Genomic DNA, 22,901 nt, shown 5'->3' on the forward strand with positions numbered 1-22,901 from the left:
GAGACAAAGGTCAAGGACAGAGAAATAACGAAATAACACAGGGCCACATTATTCATTATTTCATCACCCAAAAAGGGAAAGAAAAAAAGGAAAATGGCTGTTTTGCTAACAATGTATGAACTTCTTGGCTCCAATAAAGCAATGAGAACATTCAAACACCATTCTGTAGGGTGTAGAAGCTACTTCTCTTCAGCACCATGTCCTTGATATAATACATACAAAATGTATACCAAAGTTACTATTATGTTCAACAATTGATTTCCCCTCCCTATAAGGTAACAATATGGACAGTATTTTGTTTCTGTTCTAAACTCTTTAACTATAATGCAGATGGACAAAAGCGATTATACATGAAAGGATTTTGCCGGGTCAAGGTAGAAGCCCCCTCAGCTTTGGGCATGAATCGGCAAATTTTATCACCAAGCCCCATTTGGGAAGTGTTCAATGAAGCCATTTAGCTTCAATGAGCATTTTGTCGGGTCTATGTCAAAACTCAGTTAATGCCTACTTCCTCTCTTTCCTTTCAGTCCTCATCATGAGGAAACCTGTAGAGGAACTCTCCAGAGAAACCATATTAGCTTTTAACCCAATTAAACCTTCCAGGTGTAGGGACTCTATACCCTTGCAATCGGAGAGAAAGGAGGGTTAATCATGTAAGTCTGTGGGATGTCTTCAGCCCTTTTTGAGAATTTCTTCTTCTCCTCCTCAGTGACTGCTTCAATCAAGAATTTCACTTCATCCTCGATAAGCACTTTCAGTGAATTGCAATGTGGCAATTTCGTACTTCTTTCCTGAGCAGCAGCAATAGAAGCTTCTGAACCATGCAATATCCCAACACAAATGGAAAATGCTTGTAAAGTGGATAACTGAGCATGAAAATCAACTGCATATAGCCCCTCCTCAAGGAACATCATAGTTAAAGCTGGTGTGCTCTCTTTAGCACCCTGCATATAAATCAAAACAAAAAACTCCTGAGAGGCTGATTTTATAAAGAATGCTTCCCAACTGCCTACTTCTGGATAGACACCAAAATGCTATCTAAAATTGTTCAAGACTACTCTAAGATGAGCATATACGAAATAAATGGAAATATCATATAAGTTAACTGGTGGAGATTAAATGCTAGAGGACCAGAATACAATGAACTGATTTCCATGGAAATCCAAGAGTACTTTTAGTATATGCTGTGCTCATAATATACACATTTGGACGATAATATTGTTTATCTCAAAACAGTAGCATAAAGGCCATATAAATTCCACACCATCCGATGCACTAGGTGCAGGTAAAACATTGATTTTAACATTCAATGATCTTCTTCACTACAAGATTTCATGTTTGGAATCTTTCTATATACAAATACTAATTCTTTTTCTTTTACTCTAAATAATATGAAATTTTTACTGTATCTTTCTTTTATCCAATCCACAGAGGCATCAAAGCAAAAGCTTACCTGAACGAAGAGTTCAAAAGGCTGCTGATTGTCCAGGAGTGGTCTATCTTCAGCATCATGAATATTAGTATCGCTAAAAACAGTAAGAGGGCAGGCCATATCCCAGCCACCACAATCACAGCCTCCACCCAACCTCCATCGATCAAGTAATGAAGAAGGGCCCCGGCTTCCAGGACTTGGTAAACCATGGTTACCAGTTGGAATTACTACCTTTACCTTTTCCGAACATTTGATTTCAAGTCGGTCTTTTCGCCTCTGCTCAACCATAGAGAGGTTGAGTAGATTCGAATGCATTTTATCACTAACTCTATGCCCCTTGTATTTCAAGCTCTCTCTTTTCTCAAATGGCACTTGAATGACAATGGCTGCAATTTCAAGGTTTGGAGGCAAATCACCTGATGCCCATGGGAATGGATTTGATTTATTAGAAAAACCAATTTTTGCTTGCTCTTTGGACTTCACCGAATCAGACTCATTACTTCCCTCAACAATGCCTTGATTGGTATCCTTAGGAGGTGTAGCATCAGACGAACACTTCAGAAGTTCTTGAGCAGAGACACTTTGACTTGCATGTGCTATATCATACAACACAAACTCTGTAACCATAGAGTTGTCAAAAACCCCACCATCTCTTAATTCTGAGCATATATGGCAGGAAACCTGCATCTGTCCCACCATTGAGCACTCTCTGTTGCGATCATTTGATCCCCACCCACTGACGTTGCTTCTTTTTCTACCATCGAAGGAGTGGAAGGTATATACCCAATTAAAAGCATTATCAGCTTTCCATGTCCTAGCCACAATAACATCTTCTGGGGAACTCAAAGAGAACTCAAAAAAGGGTACCCCTTGCTTGTGTTCCAACTTGAGAAGGCCATGTAGGTGGACTGGTGAATGTGCCACAGCTGAACGATGCTTATCTTTCTCAACAATCTGAGAATTGAATTCTGAATTCTGAGCTGTATTAGAAAAATCATGCAACAAAGATTTCCTAAACGCCCTTTCCCTTCTCACATTTTCTGTCCCAATTTTTTTGACTTGATTATGTTGCACTGCATGACACGAAGGGCTTCGTACAGACTTGGACTTCATCAATGGATCAAACATCTTTCTGATAGGGTTAAAACGAGTCTTAGAGCTAGCTCTGGAGGAATGATCACATTCTGATGGAGACGGTGGATAGGCCATCTCCACTTTCGCAGAATGAGACTTCTGAAATGTCAAAATTGTGTCTATTTCAAGGAGGTTGTTACCATCATCCAGAGGACCAACAACCTCACCACATCTGAAATTCAAATCCTCAACTGTATCTCTCCTTGGAGTTTCAGCAGATTGTTTTTGTCTTGCATCCAACTTCAGACCGAATTCAATGAAGTCACCTGCTGGGCACAATTCTATAAAAGGCTTGCAAACAGACAACATATTTGAGGTTGAGTTTACAGACAACACTGAGTTTCTCTTCCCAGAGCTTTCCTCATCTGAACTACATAAAGAATCAAGAACTCTGAAGGGAAGAGAGGTATCATTACTGCAAGGAAATTCGATTTTTTTCCTTCCCTCAATAGCTCCCATTTTCTTCATCTTCCTCACCTCGTTGGATGTTTGATATATTGAACCTCGCTTCAGCTCTATGTTACCCTCCAGTCCAACAGGTCCAGCTGGAGTACTTTTACAAGAGGAACTACGGTAACAACGGAAGCTAATCTCTGTGAAGCCTTCCCTTACCCTCAGCAGCTCATCTTTACGGATGTGTTTTCCTTTTGTTTTCCTCTTTTCAATATTCGAACAATGTCGAGGAGGCAGAAGAACAGTGTTAGGACTCAGACCCATTGTGCTGATTTTGTCGCAATCCATCTCCATCTCTAGTGCCATAGCTAGATCCACAGTTCTGAAGTAAACAAGAAAATGAATAGCTATTAAAATGGAATTCAGCAGACATAAATATCATATAGAAAAGCAGAAGTGATAAAAAATAAAAGGAACAGTGCCAAAAACTTCAGTTCACTAACTAGTAATGCAAAAACAAACGTAACAGCCGAAGATTTGTCCTGAAATTTTGATTTTATGCTATCAAATACGTCAGCAGAGAAAATGCAGAATGAGGAACAATACACTACCAAATATTTTATACCAACCAAAACTTCCCACAGCCTATAACATACGGGAACTCCGTTAACAACAAATCTTCATATGGAGGTAAAAATCGGATCTTGACATGCAGGAGCCTAACAAATAATATGTGGCTCACGGCAGCTACAAGAGAAATTATAAAATTCAAAGCCTAACCAATTGTAGTACTCTAGTATAGCACTGGTTCAGAGACCTTAACTTTACCAAATACCATTATTGTTTGAAAAAGCAGGCGCCGCATAAGTTAATCCAAACTTTGAGATCACAAAACTTCAAAATAAGTGTGATCTCATAAAACTGAAACTCTTGAACAAACAAAGAATCCTATGATAAAGTGACAGATATAAAGGCTACAAAAAATAATTTAAAGAAAAAAAGAAAAAGAAAATAACTTTAGTTTCACTTGCATTCTAAGCTAAACAAAAGAAGAAAAAATAAAGGGAAAAAAATGCTTGAGAAAATAGTCATAACCCCGCTAGATCTCAAAGAAGTAAGCTCAAAGACAAACCCAACAAACAGCAAGTGATCCAATCATCATAATCTCCAGCCTCTCTTAAACTTAAAGTATCAATGGGACAATAAATCGACATCTATTAGGGACACAACCGGAGTCATGTTAAAAAAAGAACAAAGTGCGCACTTAACATGCCAAAAGAATCAACACAGGTACAGTGAAAAAGCATAAGCAAACAAATTTGCCAGGCTTGGACCAATAGCAATAAAGCGGCAAAATGCCTAATAAGCACAAAAAGGCGAAGGAAGCTTTAGAGAGAGAATGCATGCCTGAGGTTAAAAGAAATTGAGTGAGGGGGTGAGTGAGAGAACTGTGAAGTGAAGAAACAGCACTCTTGTCTCTCTTGCTCACACGAAGATGAGTTGCAAAAAAGAGACAGAGAACTGATGAGTTTCTGTTCATGTCTAGTAAAAAATTCATCTTGTTCAACTCATCATATGCTGCTACGTTGTGTGCGTTTATTTATTTTTATAGTAAAAGCTTTTTCTTTATATTTTGGTTGCACTTTAATGTTTATCGATTGATACGGGCAGCCAAGGTATGATTGGGCTGTTACCTGTAAGAAATGACAGAAAAACCCTTTGAGAATATATTTTACGATTTTTTAGGCAGGGATAATATCGTCAATGGGCTTGAGGGGAAGGTTCGTTTGACTGGTAAAAGTGGGTGTCCAAATCAATGCACATAATTATTATTGTACATTAGTAGTGTTGGGAATAGCGGGACTGCAATCTTACAATTAATTTAGCTGGTCCCCATAATTAAAACAAATTAACGCGGATATTAATGCAGTAATTGCAGATCCCGCCCTAATCCAATTACTAAAAACTGAACTCCCCAGATCTTCTTCTGGGGGCAATTTCCTTGTGTGTTTGTAGAATTTGTTGACAAGATTTCCTTTTTTTTTTTTTTTTCTTTAATACTAAGAATGGTAATTTACACCACTAATGCGTATGGTGTGTATTGAATTTGAACACAATTACCAATGAGCCTTTGGTCCAATGGGAGAAGCCTTGCACTTACAATGTTGAGTGCAAGGGTTCAAGCCTCCATAAGAGCATATTAGTTTCAGTTCTTCTTCAATTATCAATTAATTGAGTGGAGACAGTCTCTCCCTTACGAAATGTGAGTGGAGCAGGCACTCCTCGAATATTAGAGAGGGTTTAAAATATCTGGGCATATACTTCAGTGTGTCAATGTATGATGGTGGTCCCAGTTATATAGTATGATTGTAAATATTAATTGTAATGTCTGATATAATGTCATTAATATCTGTATAACAGACTTCAAAAAAAAAAAAAAATTTGAACACAATTGAAATGAGATTTTGAGCATCTTTATCTCGATTACCGGATGGAGGAGGAAACCAAAAAAGGGGTAATCATGTAAAATAGGAACGGGTGGCATTCCCTATGAATGTGATGGAGGAAACGGAGGAGGAGACGGTAAATAAAGAATCATGTGATTGGTTTAGGCTGGCGGGAGGTAGCGAAATTGAGGCGGTCGGTCAGTTCTGACCCACGGAATCTCCAGCCTCTGATTCGTACTTTAAGCTGAAATTAATTTTAAATTCTTGTTTTTAGGAAATTTGCGAAACATCCATATAAACCGGTCCACTCACAAAAATAACCAACATTTTTCACTGACCAATATTTTCGTGCTATTTTACACTTTTTCATCGACAACATAATTGTAAATATATTTTAATCGGCAAATAACAAGTACTGCATACAAATAATTGTAATAAATAAAAAATATATATATAATCTATAATTGAAAGTAAATAATAAAGAGGAAAAAGAAAAAATTGCCCCAGACAAGAGGGGCGGTGCCTTACAGACTTGGGTCGCCCTTGGCATCGCCTTGCGTCCCCTGGATGCAAGCGCGTAAAGCTATCGTGCTCTTGGCTGCACATTTTGCTGGACTTGTTTTTTAATTTTTTTGTGCAATAAAATTGGTGGAATCCGGCAAATTTGCTGCGCATCTTGTGCCTTGTTCCACAATACAATATAAAAATCACAACGAAAAGGATAAATAATTCAATTAGTCATTTTAGCAAACATGCGGTGTGCCAAAAGTTTTCAGTGTTTTCTGTTGCACAGACCCGTAACCTTTAAATCCACTACAAAAACTAATCTAATAAATCGACATTATAAAATCAAATTTCACATCACAATAAATAATAAATCCCAAATCCCGCCCATTAAACTAATGATTCCAGTTGGCTGCCATTAAAATGAAAAAGAAAATAAATCATAAACTCTAAACGAAATAAATGATAAATGTTGAGGGAGAAGCTCACAGAACGTCGGTTGCGGGAGAAGACAAACTCAGAATTTCTGAAACGTTTTTTTTTAAATAAATGATAAATGTTGAGGGAGAAGCTCACAGAACGTCGGTTGCGGGAGAAGACAAACTCAGAATTTCTGAAACGTTTTTTTTTTAAAAAAAAAACGAAATTGGGCAAGAAACTAGTGGTATAAGTGTTTTTTAAGTTGGATACAATCATACAAGTGTTTCTTTAGCTGGGATGAGTACTCAAGAGAAGGGTAAAATAGGTCCAAAAAAGTTGGAATTGGTAAAAAAAAAAAAGATCGATAAATGTTGGTTATTTTTTGTAGGCGGACTGATCTAATTTGTCCCATAAATCACCACTCAGTCACTCACGACATAAAAAATTACTCTATTGTCAAGACAAATATTTAACAAAGTCATCACGTCCTGGATAAGGTAATCAACCTGATTAGTGACGACGACGATGATTGTTGCAATCCTCCTATTTCATCAACAGTTTCGTCAGTGTGTATTTGAAATATGCACAAGGTGATTAGTTGTTATAACTCGGCGAAAAACATCCCAGCTTGACGCAAAAAAAACAAGTCTAGAAATTATTACAATAGGCTAAGCAAAATAAGCTCCTAAAAGTCAACCTGTGCAGCGGTAGCTATTCCCCGAGAACTAAACTAAAACTAAGAAAATAGACCCCAAATTGACGCTATTTATTAAGGGATTACGACTGTACATCCGCTTTCTTTGCATTTGAGGCATCAGAATTCTCTTCGGTTTTGGACTTGCCGAATGATCTCTGGGCCTCCAACACAGGCATGTATGCTTCGCTTGATTTCTTAAGGACATCATTGGCTAATTTCTCAGACTCACGAGGGCTCAGCAAATTCTTCTCAAGGCTATCAAACTTGGCAGTGGCCAAAGGTACTATGCCTACGCTTTTTGCCGCAGAACCTGGTCCATCAATTGTTAGGGAGGACGCTTCATCTCTGGAAGCATACCAGGAATGACCACAGGCAATACATTCCAACTGAAACCAGACCAAAAACAAATTCAAATTATTTTTTAATGGCCAAAAACCAATGAAGAAGAAGAAGAAGAGCTAAATAATACATAAGCAGAGATGCTTTAGATTACTATTATAATCATACAAAATCATACAGATTTAAATCATAAATCATGAAAACATAGATAAAACTCAAGGCTTAGAATTAGATTATCAAAATCCCTTTTCTCAAGATGGCATGCGTTATCTGAATGACAGCACCTTCTATCAAAAGAATCTGAATGATAGCACCTCAATCAAATATTGTTCATACAGCGAAGAAAGGAATTACTATCAGCAGGTAAGTTATAAAGTGCAGAAACCTGATATCGATCTCCGTGTCCTGCTTGGATGATGTCCCTGAGGCCCACTTTACACTCATTGCACCTTGAGCACCTAGCATCTGTCATCTGTTTTACAAGCAATGAGCTAAATATGAGCACATATCACAGCAAAAATAAATTGAACTAAATTTTGAACCAATACAAGGTAAAAGACAGCAACCTGCATTTGCTCCGACTCATCAGGCTCTTTCTTTGCCATCTCCTCTGCTGTTAAACCCTCCTAAAAGTAAGACAATCAGTTGAGATATATTCCCATTCTCACTCATACAAAACCACACAAAACATATACCAAATGTCCGCACTAATGATCCTAGTGGCTTATCGGCATATCACATTGAACTAAAGATAAGGGTTAGAACCCACAAAAGAAATCCAGTTTAGAACTAAACAAATAAGGACTTACACCTATTAACATATGAATATAAAAAGAAAAAAAAGAAACATAAAACCAGTTTCAACTGAACTCATGGATGGCCAGAAAAATGGCTTAAAGGAGTCACTTGCATACATAGCTAAACAATTTTTCAGCAGTGAAAAAATAAAAGATTGAGCAGATATTTTAATATTTTATGCATCGCTTACAGTTGAAATCGTTAACATAATATGTGAAATCATAATTTGAAAAGTTTCAAATAAAAAAAGAGGGAAAAAAAAAGGCCGGCAAATATACATACAATATAAAGAGCCAACAACAAATATCTACTCGATATTCCCTCCTTACTGAAAAACAATTACTAGTCAAAATACAAGTATAATGGAGACCAATCAACAAAATCATTATCAGTTACAGATTCCTAACTAGATTGAGAAAAAGCAATTACTCACAAATGCAGGGAAAAACACAAATCCACAACTACCAATTATTACAAAATAGTATCTTTTCACTAACAAGATGATAAATTAAGTATCTTAGAAGGTTACAAGTCTCTACTTAGTAGATAAAACTTTTAATTGTAAATGCAGAAACAATAACAAATAAAAATAAAAAATATACTACCAACTAGGACAATATAGTACCTTTAACTCATTAGGTGACATGTTCAGAATCTTAGAAGGTTCTAACTCCCCGTTTAGAAGACGTCGGGCTAGCAGTGCAGTACTCTGCCAAGAATACAAAAAATAAAAATTAAACAATCAAAATAGTATCTTAAACACCCATATGAATTTAGGGATGACAATGGGTACCACCCGCAGCGGATTTGCTATTACCAAACCCGTACCTACATCCGCTGTGGTTTTTAATTTTTTAAGAAAACTCACCCACTGCAAGTTGTGACAATTACCAAACCTGCAATGGTATCCGGTGGATTTTTTGCGAGTTCTCACATTTAAAATCACAAACGTCCAATATGTAAATTTATATTAATAAGCTAAAATTCCACATAACATAATTCTCAATTTAATCAATATAAATAGAAAATTAAAATTTCAACATCAATTTAATACAAATTCTTAAATTTAAATATGAAATATATAAATCCATAAAAAAAACACAAATGCCATGAAAAACTCATGGGTGTGTGGCTGTGGCTCACGGGTGAAAGGGAAATGGGTGTGCGGCTGCTGCTCACAAGTGATAGGTAAATGGGTGTGCGGCAGCTGCTCACGGGTGAAAGAGAAATAGTTTGGAATGATAGGTTTTGCAGCTGCTGCTCATAGGCGAAAAAGAAATAATTTGGATTTCTTTTAGGTTAGGTTATGAGTTGCAACTTGTACACACCACACGTGACATGTTTATACTTTACATATATTTAATTTATATATTTATATATTTAATAATTTTTTCAATTAAAATTACATGAAAAATATTTGAGATAAAAAAATTGCGGGTTTGGCGGATATCCATGCCGGTATCCATCAGATATTCAGTTAATACCAAACTCACCTGCAACATAGTGCGAGTTTCAACTTCTAATGTGAAACCCGCCTACAAACCGCAAACTTATCCACAGTAGGTGGGTTTGGATGGGTTTGCAGGTACCATTGCCATCACTACATCTAATGACATTCATAGTATTTAGTAGGCAAATCTAAAAGACATTCACAGTTAATAAAACCTATCTTCATTGTATAGTCATTCTTTGAGGGGGAAAAAATGGTAGTAAAATACAGTCAATCATCTTATTTAATTAAGAAACCATGTAGTTGCATAACCCTCAGCCTTGTAGCCGACCACTGAGAAAAGGTTGACATGTAGGTAGGGATAGCAAAAAAGCTCGGGTCGGGCTTCGCACATGAGGGCCTGGACAAGAGCTTAGGCAAAAAAGCCCAGGTCCGACCCAAGCCCTCTATTTTAAAAAAAAAAAAAAAAATTATAAATTAGAATAATAAATTAAAATTATAAAAATAATGGAACAATAAAAAAAATAAGCTTAAATTCCTAATTTATATATCAATAATGAACCAAAAAATTTAAAATTATAATATGAAACTCTCTTTTAAGTGTTAATTAGTTAAAAGTGTGCTTGAATTAGAGAATCCAATACTAAAAAATTAAATCTCTAAACTTTTATTTATTTTATTTTGAAATATTTATTTTTCTTAATTCATTGTTGATTATAACAACTTGATTATTATTAACTCATTTCAAGTTTACAACAATCCCGCCCAGGCCCAGCCCTTACAATTCTTATCTAATGGGCTTGGGCTTGAAAAAGTCCAACCCAAGTCCTTAATTTGCCAACCCTACATGTAGGGGTGTTCCCGGATCAAATTTTACAGATTGGATATCAATCCATATCCAATCCATGATTTTGGGAATTATAAATTTTTAATCCAATCCAATCCAAAAGTCTGCGGATCGGATGCGGATTTGACCCAATCCACCATTTTGCGGATTGGTTTGTAGGAGAAAAATTTTTAATTATGTCTTATCCACAAACTAAGTAAATAAAAAAAATTAATATAAAAATGATTTTACTACTGATCAAATTCAAAATTAAATAAGATTTAAATAAATTAATTGTTTAAATAAAGTTACAAAATAGATTCAAAGTTTCAAAATATAACACACCAAAAAGAAAAAGATCTCATTTATTTCAATCCGTACATGAAAATTAATTGCTTAGGAAGTTATATTTTTTTATTTAATTGTTTTTATTTTATATTATTATCGGATAAAATACAATACGGTGTTAATATAACTATATTTTAACTTATTTATTTATTAGTAAGTATAATGCCACTATTTACACGTTTACTTTTTTATTAAATAAATATTTTTTATTTTTTGTATATTAGCAGATTTTTACGGATCTACAAAAGTAAATTCATATCCAATCTACCAACTGCGGATTTTCAAATTTTCAATCCAATCCAATCCACCAATCCACGGATCAGATTTTTACGAATCGGATTTCTACGGATCAGACGAATTAAGCAGATCGGATTGGATTCTGAACACCCCTATAATGACATGTATCCACAGGCAGCAGGAATGTAATGATAGATTGTATTCATTCAAGCTGCAAATAAGTCTAGGTCTCTATACATGTCTTCTTGTACTTAATTATGTAAACAAGCCAAAAGAAAACCTTCTAACCTTGAGATTAAACAAAAGCTGCCGCAGTTTTTGGTTATACTTCTGAAAATCCAAAGAAAGAGTATCATGTGAAGCCTTCTCAAGAGCTGTAACAGCTGCAATGGCAGTATCTGGCCATATAAAAGACTTCCCATTCTGTAAAAGGCAGAATATTAAAACCGTCTGAATCAGCATCCATATGATACCCATTTTCCATTCAAATCAATTAGGTTAAAACCCTCTGAATCAGCACCCATATGATACCCATTTTCCATTCACATCAATTAGGTCAAAGAAAATAAATCGAAAAATTGGATAGATAGAAATTTTAGGAAAAGAATTAAAAACATCTAGGTAAATAAAAATAAATCGTCAAATTGGATAAACTTTAAGAAAAATAAAAACATGTAAAATCAGACCTTCTGACCCTTTTCTCGAGATCCATTCTCAGTTCCCACTGACTTATCCTCACTTTCATGGTCAACCCCCTTGCAACCACCTTTCCCATTCTGATCTGCATGAATGCTGTCAGCAGAATTGCATATGTATTGAAGGCCTTGGAGGAGCCTCTCTAACCATTTATCACGATGGGTTTCTCCAGTCAATGCCTTAAACTTTGATAAAATGTTGTAGTATTCCGAGGCATTGCTAGTACAGCTTCCTGGTGTTTCAGCCTTAACATACTGATCTGACCTGGTTGTGGAATCTTCCTCTCTTGAAACATCAAGAGGTGATATGTTCTTCTTCCGCAGGCTTCTTTTAGCCTTTAACTGATCTTCCTGCTCCCGAGTAGCAGTTTCTTCAGGCTCAATGTCTGGAAGGTCTCCTAAGCGTGCTTGAGTCTTCTGAACTAGGAGATCAATCTCATGCTGCTTATTATCTTCGTAGTCTTTATCAGTAAGCTTCCAGAGTTTCCGCTCCACAGTGTCATAAACCTTTTGAACAATAAAACCAGGGTGTTGTTTACGATTTGGAAGCTGCTTGTGAATGGGGACAAAATGCACAACACATTTATGCATCACAGATTCTGCTGGAACCTCATCCCGGTGAAAGCTATAAAAAAGCTCCCTTGTATCACGGGACAGCCAATTTCCACCACCTTTTCTGTCAGCCTCTTCAGGGCGATAAAACCACTGTCCAGTAACCATCATGCTCCCATCCTTGGACTGAGTAATTTCCTGTCAACAGATCAATAATTTCGTTATTCAAACAAGTGATACCAAAGACATTTAAGCATCCAAACAGAAAGAAGCAAACAAATTCATAAAAACGTGGCTGGTTTTACAGTAGAAAAATTAATCAATGTAAAGAAAATTTGGGCAATCAAAGGGAGGCGCAGGCTCCACTGTATATGACACATGAAGACTTCTAAGACTTAGCTGCATCCAACAATGCATTGACAATACAGCCATCTATATTAAGCAGAACAGACAACTAAATGTAACACAACCATCATAGTTTCAGAAGAGAATTACCTTAATGATTGCCACATAAGGCTTCTGATTTGTATCCTCAGGAGTTAAAAGTACAGGATCCTCCTGAAGAACAATCACAACAAAATTAAACATTCCTTTAAAGTTAAACGACCATAAATCTCCCCAATTAAAATTTATAAAAAGAATGCAAAACCATGAAATTCAGAAATGCAAGCCAAATCCAATCAAATTTACTTTTTTCTACTCAGTTAAAAAATTAATTAAAAAAAACTCACGAGTTCGTATTTATTGCCGTCGAACTCAAAAGCCTCGTAATGGCTCCTTCGTCCTCTGCCTTTACCGGAAAATCGAACCAGTTCACCAACCGGTTTAGCGTCCTCCTGGGGCTGCTCTTCCTCCTCCTCTTCTTCTTCTTCGTCTTCAACGCCGTCGTTCCGTGGCTTCTCAGCTTCTCTGACCTTTCCTTTATCTCTCCTCTCCCTCTTCGATGCCTTTCTTTCTTCTTCTGGTTCTTCGTAGTCTTCTTCTTCTTGAAGCTTTATTCGCTTCCTCTTGCTTTGCCTCAATGATTGCTGTTCTTTATTTTCTTCTGATTTGCGTGTTCTTGAAGACGGTGGCGGTACGTCCTCGTCTTCGTCGCTTGTCGAGACCTGTGCGAATCGACGATTCCCCATTCTCTCTCTCGCGCGCGCGACACGTTAGTATCTCTGAGTCCGCCGAATGCGCTAATTTATAGCAAATGCTTAGCGGCGCGTAACCGGTCACTTTCTTTGCGTAAACTACGGTTTTGCCATGGTTTTTTTTTTTTAATCTTTTTCCTATCTATTCTAAAACTATAGAAAACTACCCTTTTTCTTTCAAAAAAAAAAAAAAAACTACCCTTTTGACATGGCTTTTTTTTTTTTCTTCTTCCTATCTATTCTAATACCATAGAAAACTACGGTTTTGCCATGGTTTTTTTTTTTCTTCCTATCTCTTTTAATACTAAAAATTTAAATTTAAAAAAATTAATATATTCCATATAACATTTTTAAAAAAAAACTTAAAAACTGGATAAGTTAATTGTGAATGAAAGCGGATGAAAATTTGGATGAAATGTAAAGATTTGCCTGCATTTGGTTTCAGATTACATGTAAAGAGAGATTAAAATACACATTCAAAGATTACAGTCAAAATGCTTTATCATAACCCAAAACGTAAACGAATTTTTAACTTGCTAATGAAGGTAGATAAATCAACTCTCTATTGCAACAAATAATCACAAATCATCAAACTATTATCTTTCCTTTGAAAATTGATTTGGGGAAAAGGTTCTCGTTTTTACAAAGAGAATGGGACTGTTAAGTTAGTACTTTCACCATTATAATCCCCACTTCTCCCGGCAATTTCCTTTAGGCTTGTCCAGGATGTTCTTCTTCTCCTTCTACTTGAAACAATAACAATTTTATCATCACTTATAGCGGAGCTACTCGCAGATTCAATTGAATTTTTTTTTCTCGGTTTTCTTATTCTCTTTCTGCATCCCAGAGTAATTCTAGTTTCCACTGGAGGAGTTACTGCACTGTTTTGGATATCGTGGCAAAGCTACATCGTCCACCTTACCAACTTCATCCTTGCTTCCTGTGTCCTTCGTGGTGTTGGCAGACCGTTCAAACGGTGAGTTATTACCACATTCAGGTTTCAAAGACAATTTTGCCTTCAGGGGGCATGTCTCTTTCACGTGCCCTTCTGGAGTCCCTCTCTTAAGATTGCGACGGGAAAAGAAGTGGCACTTATAAACCACTCTGTTCCGTACGAAAGTTATCGGCTTCTTCGGTCTACGTCTCGACTTCGCTTAGTTTTTCTCTATTCGAATGGTGTTTAGCCAGAGCATCGCTAAAAGACTCTTTGAAAAAAAAAATTATTACTTATTTAAAGAGTTATATTAATATTTAAAGCTTCAAAGATACTTTAATAAAAAATTTTTAAATAAAAATTGATTCTCTCTCTTCAATTTTAGAGAGTTAATTTATCCCTCTTCAATTTATATTTTATTAATTTTCATTGAAGAAATAGAGAGAAGTATTTTAATTGCTATTGACTTTTCCTTTAAAAAAATAATTATTTGATTAGAATAATATTAACTTATTTATATTTGAAAAGTCTTTTGGAGAATATCATATTTTTTCATCCTTCTATTTGCCACATAAGTAAGTAAATAGGTATTTGAAGAGTAAAATTTATAGAGGCTTTTGGAGATACTCTTAAAGCCAAGATGGCAAAAATATCCTGATTCAGTCCGGATCCACAAACATTCGAATCCGTATATTAAAAAATGAGAATTCGAATCCTTAAAATTAGGATATGTGTTGGATTCGAATTTGGATCCGGATGCAAATGCATTAAAAACACTGGATATTTAAATCCATATTATTTTTTAATTAAATTATTTATTAAATTAAAATTAAATAAAAATATGTAAGTTAAATGAAAAAAAAACATAATAGGACTGATTAAAAAAATATAGAAGTTTAATTAAATTAAGAAATATATTGGGATCTGTATTATTTTTTAATTAAATTAAAATTAAATGAAAAAAATATAAAAGTTAAATGAAAAAATAAGACTAATTAAAAAATATATAAGTTAAATTAAATTAAGAAATATATTAGGATCCGCATTTTTATATGTAGATTTGTGGTCTTTTTATAATTTTATTTGTGAATTTGTGGTGCTGCTGGACTTGAATTTATGTTATTCTTGATATTTGATTTATGTCGACGTATTTTTACTCATGACTTTATGGTGTTATATGTTATTCTAAGTATTACCTGCCCTTATCAATTATTTTCACTTATAGCTGATATATTTGATTTATTATTTTAATTTATTCAATTGTCATTCAAATATTCAAATCAAATTGCTACATTTGTCTTGGTTGCCATGAATCACACATCAATGGGATTGTTATTCATTTCGATTCCAATTTCTACAGTTTAAGTAAACAACTTATTCTAATTCAAAATTCTTATCATGATTCTTGTTTATCAAACGCACCATTAGAGTGTGTTTGGAATATAATATTGTATGGTATTATAATATTGTGCAAATTAAGTTATTGCTTACCTATGTTTAGACGTTTTGAAAGCTAAATTGTGGTCCATTATATAATTCACTACAATGTGCCAACTTTTGCTTTAATTGAAACACTAAATATATTTAAATTATATTTTTATTTTTATTATAATAATTATAATATAAAAATAAATGATTTTATTATATCAATTATATTTATTATTATTAATTAATAATTAAATAATAATTAAATATATTTAATAATAAATTTAAATAATGAGAGTACATATGGAAATGATAATAATAATTGGAGAATTATGAAATATTTATAAATTTGTGGAATAAATCAAGTGATTTATCTTTCTGAAGTTAGGGAGCAAACATAAGCTTTATTTTATATTTAAGGGGTTATGACTCTTATAAACTCATGCATTGTAATTACCCCAATATCAATAATAAAAGTCCTCTCAAAATTTCCTACTTCTTCCTTATTCATATCTTTTAACAACTTAGCCAATAAATAAAATAATAATTATTATATTTTTTCCTAACATTTTAGAAAATAGGAGAGATTGCAATGATAATAACCTAAGTAATGCATCCGTGTTGTTGCCATTCTTACCTTGGATCTAATAGTCAAATCACAAAAAGAAAAAAAATGTGGTATATACTACTGTGACAACATAGGCAAATTATGAGAGATTAATATATATATATATATATATATATATATATATATATATATATATATATATATATATATATATATTTGTGTGTGTGTGTGTATAATCTTTTTCTAGTACAATACAGGCGTCCTCATTTATTTTTCACATGGCCACACTTTAAAATCATTGAGTTTAAGAGAATTAGTTTTTAATTTTTTAAATAATTCATTTAATAATTAATTTTTTTAAACGGCATGATTTAAAAATGTGTCCGTATTAAAAAAAATACAAACCCCTACACTTGAAAACGATTATATATATATATATATGCGTGTGTATGTATATATATGTATATATGTATGTATGCATATGTATGTATATGTATGTATGTGAACCCCATCAGGGTTTCATAGTTTCTCAAATTTCGCTCATCGAACACTGCTGTTGTTAACAATCCAGAGTTTGCCACGTTGCAACGATGATGCGGCTAAAACTGGATCTGGTGAATTTCTAAATTCAACACGTAGTTGGGCCAAGCTTTGGCCCAGTGGCTTTCCAGCGATATCTCCTTCTAGAAGGAACAATGACAAATGGAAACACCTCCATCGCCGGACCATTTATTTGTTGCACCAATCGCTGTCCAATCACCCAAAACAAAATAAATATTACTTTACCAAGAAAATTGTAAAATCATGGAAAAAAAAAAAAAAAGAGATATTAACACGTGTTTTTCGTTTTCCCCCAAAACCATGCGGGAAAAGTCATCCTCACATAATTTATATGAGACCCCGTCAATAAAATTTTATAATACGTTGTATTTTTCATCTAAAACTTTCTCATTGTACGATGATCAATTCAATGGTCAGAATTTTACTACTAAATATTAAAATGTTAATCGGATTTGATTATCACCTTATTTTTAATATTCCCAAAGCATACCCACACAATTGTGCTTAAGCAAAACAACTTGCATTGTTTTCGCCACCCACCAGCTTCATTCAAATGGAGAGTATTAAATGGTATTGGTCCCGGTCATTTGAAGCTTTCTCTCTATTATTCGCATTGACTCTTCTTGTTAATTATTGGCTAAAGCCTAGAGGTCAACAAACCACTGCCAAGATTGCGTTTAAATCCATTGTACTTTAAAAAAAAAAAAGAGTAAAAAATTGCAATATAATTTGAGCGAAATTCTATCACTCATCCACCTTATTCTTGTCATAGTTATTTCTGGTAAATCGATGATATTTTCCACCTTTTGATGATTATCTTGTTAAGCGATTAATATTATTTTTTTCTAATTTATTTTTAATAAAAAGCATACGCTCAAATTTAAGATTTAAATCTTAGATAGTATTATTTTAACGTAAACTCTATGAGTACTTAATATAACCTCAAAATTAACTTAAGTCAAGGTGGGCCAACGAGATGGTGGGAGATAAACTTCATCTTCGAGAAAGAAATTGGTAATGAAGGAAATAAGGGCGCAAAGACAACCAAGAGATTAGCCTAGAAGCAGCAGCTGTATATTCTTATTTGAGATGATATTAAAAATGAGGGACCTAATCGCCATTACACCGATATTTATTTTTGCCTAGTGGGTAGACAACCGAAATAAATATCCAAAAAAATAAATGGTTCCCAGAGATGGGAATAGCAAGTAACAAAAGATTAACTAGGATGAGAAAAGTACAGAATAAAAAGTCACCCAGACCGGTTATCTACCGACACGTGCACACCAACCCCGCCGGCCCGCCTCCTTTTTTATTCTGTAAAGGTTATATACCACATAAAAAACAAAAAACAAAAAATAGGAAAAGAAAACGCGAACGCTCACGCCTCCTCCTCCTTCTTCTTCTTCTTCTTCAAGCGACAAACATCACAAAAATCATTTAAAGAGAGAGAGAGAGAGAGAGAGATATTCACATACATGATAACTTTCTCTAGAGAATCTTAACCCCCACCTCTCCCTCTATCCGTCTTCATTCAATCATAGCCGGCCACTTTTTTTTATCAGCGCTTGTTATTTCTCCAGGTTCCTCATTATCGTTTCATCTTATTTTCTTTCTGTTTCCTCTCTCTCTCTCTCTCTCTCTCTATAATAATAATAATAATAATAATAATAAAACCCATACCAAAAGGATTTCTATTTCCAGTTTCGATTAGTTTGCTCACAAGAATTTGTAGTTTTAAGAGTATTTGCTGTATATATGTTCTTCGAATTTTATTGAAATTTTACTTTCCGGGGTTGACCTTTATAGGAGTTCTTAGTCGTTTATCTTGTCAATCTAGGGTTTTGGTTGATAGGTTATGCTTAATTTAGCTTGAAAGGTGTGCTTGAGGTGGTTTCTGGATAATAAAGTTGGGATTTTTGTTGTGAGGAGGCTGTTTCATTATTTTCCCTTTTAGCGTCTTTTGCGATTTGAGAATACTTTCGGACTTGAAGCAGCCTTCTCGTAAAATTTGAACTGTGGCTGTGAATCATAAGTTGGGTGGTTTTTATAGTTGGTGGGTGTAGCCAAATTCCTGTTTCTTTTGTGTTCAGTCAGAGGGAACTTTAAACAAGGTGGGATTTTAGTTATTGCCACTTGGTAAATATGGTGGTGGATTCAATTGCGGCAACATCTTTTCTAGGCCATCCACCACTGTGTCAAGGAATTCCTGTTAGGGACTTATCCAGCAAAAAGAAGTTTCCAGATTGTTGCCGGTTTCCGGTGACTGAATTCCTCGGTAGAAGGATTGTTAATTATTGTCCTCCACCGAGAATGAAACTTAGTAGGTCGATTAATAAATCAATTAATGCTCTTGCAATGGAGTTGACAAAGGAGACATATTCATTTAGAGAGGAGGAGAAAATACCTCTGGATTGGAGGTACCAGATTGACACTGGTGTTGATCGAAAACCTGGTTTGTGGCCACCGGAGAATAAAGCAGATAATCCTTCATTGCACAATCCCTTGCTCCGACAAGAAAGGATGGGTTGCGGCTGGTTAGGTGCTATATTTGAATGGGAAGGAGTGATTATTGAAGACAATCCTGATCTTGAGAAGCAAGCTTGGCTGACTCTTGCGCAAGAAGAAGGAAAATCTCCTCCTCCGGCTTTCATTCTTAGAAGAATCGAAGGGATGAAGAATGAACAGGCCATATCAGAAGTTTTATGCTGGTCAAGAGACCCAGCAGAACTGAGAAGAATGGCTTCGAGGATGGAAGAGATTTATCAAGCTCTACAAGGTGGGATATATAGACTACGAACTGGATCTAAGGAGTTTGTGAATATATTGATGCATTACAAGATACCAATGGCATTAGTTTCGACTCATCCAAGGAAAACCCTGGAGACTGCAATTGATAGCATAGGGATTGAAGAATACTTTACTGCAATTGTAGCGGCAGAGGATGTCCACAGGGGAAAACCTGATCCAGAGATGTTTGTTTATGCAGCTCAACTTCTAAAGTTTATACCTGAGCGGTGCATTGTGTTTGGGAACTCGAATCAGACAGTGGAGGCTGCTCATGATGCACGGATGAAGTGTGTGGCTGTTGCTAGTAAGCATCCTGTCTATGAGCTTGGAGCTGCAGACCTGGTGGTGAGGCACTTAGATGAGCTTTCAGTGGTTGATCTAAAGAACCTTGCTGATATTGAGTCAACTGAATTTGGATCTGTGGAGCCAGAGATGGAGGTTGAAGAGGAAGAAGAGGGTTACCCGTCGTCTTTGACTACAGTTGATGATATCTTCTGGTAACCCTCAGTATTATAAGTTGTACAGATTTCTTTATGCTTCATCCGATTCTTGGTGAAAAATTAGTTCTTCTGGTAACCCTAATGTGTATGATAGAAAAAAGGGGGAAAAAAAAAGAAAAAAAAGAAAAAAAAGGTGGTCTGCATTGGATTGCCTTTATATTATCATGTATGTAATATTTGTACAATATATATATCTTTGGAACTTCAAATCTGTGTCTGGTGCTTTTGCTTCCATTCAATTCCTTGCTTTCAGTTTTTACTCTGGTGATTCGATGTTACATGTTCATATTTGTGGAAGCTGTGCAGGGTATGATTCTTCACTAAAATTGGTTTACAATACAAACTTGAATGATGGGTTCGTTAATGTTTATCTTTTGAGTCAATAATATCTCCAAGGAGTGTTTTTGCTCTGAATTTCCATTCTTAATGGCTGTTCAGGGGATTCTCTGAGTTTGAACAACTCATCAAAACTAGGGCTAGTGTCTTTCCATATGATATTTGTGCAATTAGAGAATGATTAAACTAAGAAATTTAGCTGCAGGATATTTAAAGATGAAGGTGATTCATGTGCGACCAAAGAAGTTAGCTAAACTCAATTTGTGTTGGATTTTTTTATTCGAGCAATACGGTCGAATAGATTGGCTTTTCGGCCTTGATATCGATTCTTGGTTGTTGTGTGCATTTTAGGAGTTCGATCAAAGGACAGTCCTGTATAAAATTTCTTTTGCTAACTCCCCTTAGAAGGTCGATGATGTGGGCCGAAGAGAGTCCATTCTTAGAAGCCCATCAGTCGGCCATGATCAAAACCACAGCATTATTGCCAATCAAAATCAACACGTTGTTGAGTTGAATGAAGCAGACCATTTTCGTTATCCCACTTGGGAACGGGCAACTCTTTCTGGTTCTTAATGCGAGTTAAAGTAGTTAGCGACAAAATGTTGCATAAGTCAGATTCATTGTATCAGTCAGCCGCCACCCCACATAGTAAACGTAACCATAGTAATTAATCAGGATAAAAATTAAATGTTGAAGTCGATGATGGCCGCAGGAAATTGCAAAACGGAACATCTCACAATCATTAAAAGAGCAGCACATGACATTATTGCATCCTCTTTCTCGTGGGCCCAGGCTGGGTCACGGCTGACACGACAAAGAGACGTACACGTTTTTTTTTTTCAATCTATATTTGGCAATTTTTGTTTTGTTTTGTTTTGTACAATTAACAATTCATTTCTTCGATAATAGATGAAAGGGTTATTTTTATTTTATTATTTTAAAAATTGTTTAATATTAAATAATTATAATAAGTATTGTCTCTTATAATTTTTTTATTATATCTTTATAAAAATATTATTTTATTATTTTTTCGTTATAAGAAATAAGAAAATTATCAGCCATATACTCTTAAATGACACCCGTATCAAACGTGTGTGGATACTTTTTAAGTGTATCACTCGTATACCCTAAGTTGACAAAACACATCTCCCGTCCACCAATCCATTAACTTCAATTTGTAAGCGCTGACATCATAAGGGTAATCTAGTCTTTTCATATTGATGAAACTTTGATTAAAAAAAACGACATATCATCCCATTTACCTAATAAAAAATGACATGTCATATGATATATAGTGATAAACATGACATGTCATCTCATTTATCGGATAATTATTAATAATTGCTATAAAAAAACTACTTTACAACCGAATCTATTCCTCCAAAATTTAATTTAAATTTTTGGAGATCTACTTCTCCAAATTCCAATTGAAAATTTTTATGTATAATTGTAAATCATATGTTGTTAATAATTTTTTATGGTATAATATAGATATTTTTTATGGATAATTGTTAATAATATGTACCATTAATAATACATTTGTTAATAAAAAATGTATTGTTAATATCAAAATAAAAAAAATTGTGTATTTAAAATTTACGTTAATTTTTTGGATAAATTTATCTTTTTACCTCATTTTGAGTTTCAAGGGCAAAATAGTTAATTTGTCACAATTATGTTAACTTTCTAACGGAAGTTAACGGATTGATGGACGACATATGTGTTTTGTCACTTTAGGGTATACGAGTGATACACTTGAAAAGTATTCACACACGTTTGATACGAGTGTCATTTAAGGGTATATGGCTGATAATTTCCCTAAGAAATATCATTAGTTGACTTGTTAGTTGACCAGTTATTTGACTAACAAAATACTAATTTTACCCTTCATGATTAAAAAAAATAAGACAAATTTATTTTGTAAATAAGCTTCATTTTCATAATTCCAGCAAAAAGAATTATGTTGGTATTTTATATCTATTTTAATAAATATATTATAAATAAATTTTGTAAATAAGTTTCAAGTAATTTTTTTTAATCATAAATGGTGAAATTGATATTTTGTTAGTCAACTAATGGTTATAACGAAAAAATAATAAAATAATATTTTTATAAAGATATAATAAAAAAATAATAAGAGATAATATTTATTATAATTATTCAATATTTAATAACTTTTAAAATAATAAAATGATAATAACTCATTGATGAAATGCGGCGACTGACACCTGTTTATTTTTCTTCAAAACATGTGCTTGCCCTGCATTTTTTTTTGCACGTACTGGGTCTCTGTTTCTGTCCCTCTTCAATTTCCATGTCCATGTACACGCGAGTCGATTGTGCATTTTTAGCGGGCGGCCGAGAATGGATCGCCGTTGT

The 22,901-nt window shown here is 34.5% G+C and overlaps 3 protein-coding genes across 8 annotated transcripts; 1 reads left to right on the plus strand and 2 right to left on the minus strand.

The window, feature by feature from the left end:
- Positions 1-90: 90 nt before the first annotated feature.
- LOC18048794 lies at positions 91-4,202 on the minus strand. 5 transcript variants are annotated; one of them, XM_024189736.1, is made up of 4 exons: positions 4,092-4,107; positions 3,571-3,853; positions 1,454-3,341; positions 91-944 (listed from the first exon to the last, which is right to left on the minus strand). In XM_024189736.1, the coding sequence occupies exons 3-4, from the start codon at positions 3,323-3,325 to the stop codon at positions 615-617; spliced, it is 2,202 nt and encodes a 733-aa protein (XP_024045504.1). In that variant the 5' UTR covers positions 3,326-3,341; positions 3,571-3,853; positions 4,092-4,107; the 3' UTR covers positions 91-614. The 5 variants fall into 5 exon arrangements, with proteins under 5 accessions (XP_024045504.1, XP_024045506.1, XP_024045503.1 ...); XM_024189738.1 differs by lacking the exon at positions 3,571-3,853 and having other exon boundaries at positions 4,092-4,202; XM_024189735.1 differs by lacking the exon at positions 4,092-4,107 and having other exon boundaries at positions 3,777-3,952.
- Positions 4,203-6,768: 2,566 nt separating this feature from the next.
- On the minus strand, positions 6,769-13,508 carry LOC18048795. Of its 2 annotated transcripts, XM_006439488.2 has the most exons (8): positions 13,004-13,507; positions 12,768-12,830; positions 11,712-12,470; positions 11,314-11,448; positions 8,790-8,873; positions 7,933-7,992; positions 7,752-7,838; positions 6,769-7,413 (listed from the first exon to the last, which is right to left on the minus strand). In XM_006439488.2, the coding sequence occupies exons 1-8, from the start codon at positions 13,400-13,402 to the stop codon at positions 7,108-7,110; spliced, it is 1,893 nt and encodes a 630-aa protein (XP_006439551.1). In that variant the 5' UTR covers positions 13,403-13,507; the 3' UTR covers positions 6,769-7,107. The 2 variants fall into 2 exon arrangements, with proteins under 2 accessions (XP_006439551.1, XP_024043945.1); XM_024188177.1 differs by lacking the exon at positions 12,768-12,830 and having other exon boundaries at positions 13,004-13,508.
- A 4,731-nt stretch (positions 13,509-18,239) lies between these two features.
- LOC18048796 (5-amino-6-(5-phospho-D-ribitylamino)uracil phosphatase, chloroplastic) lies at positions 18,240-20,408 on the plus strand. Its single transcript, XM_006439489.2, has one exon. The coding sequence runs from the start codon at positions 19,042-19,044 to the stop codon at positions 20,185-20,187; it is 1,146 nt and encodes a 381-aa protein (XP_006439552.1). The 5' UTR covers positions 18,240-19,041; the 3' UTR covers positions 20,188-20,408.
- Positions 20,409-22,901: the final 2,493 nt, after the last annotated feature.

This window comes from Citrus clementina, unplaced genomic scaffold (genome assembly GCF_000493195.1).
Source record: "Citrus clementina cultivar Clemenules unplaced genomic scaffold, Citrus_clementina_v1.0 scaffold_3, whole genome shotgun sequence".
NCBI lineage: Eukaryota > Viridiplantae > Streptophyta > Magnoliopsida > Sapindales > Rutaceae > Citrus > Citrus x clementina.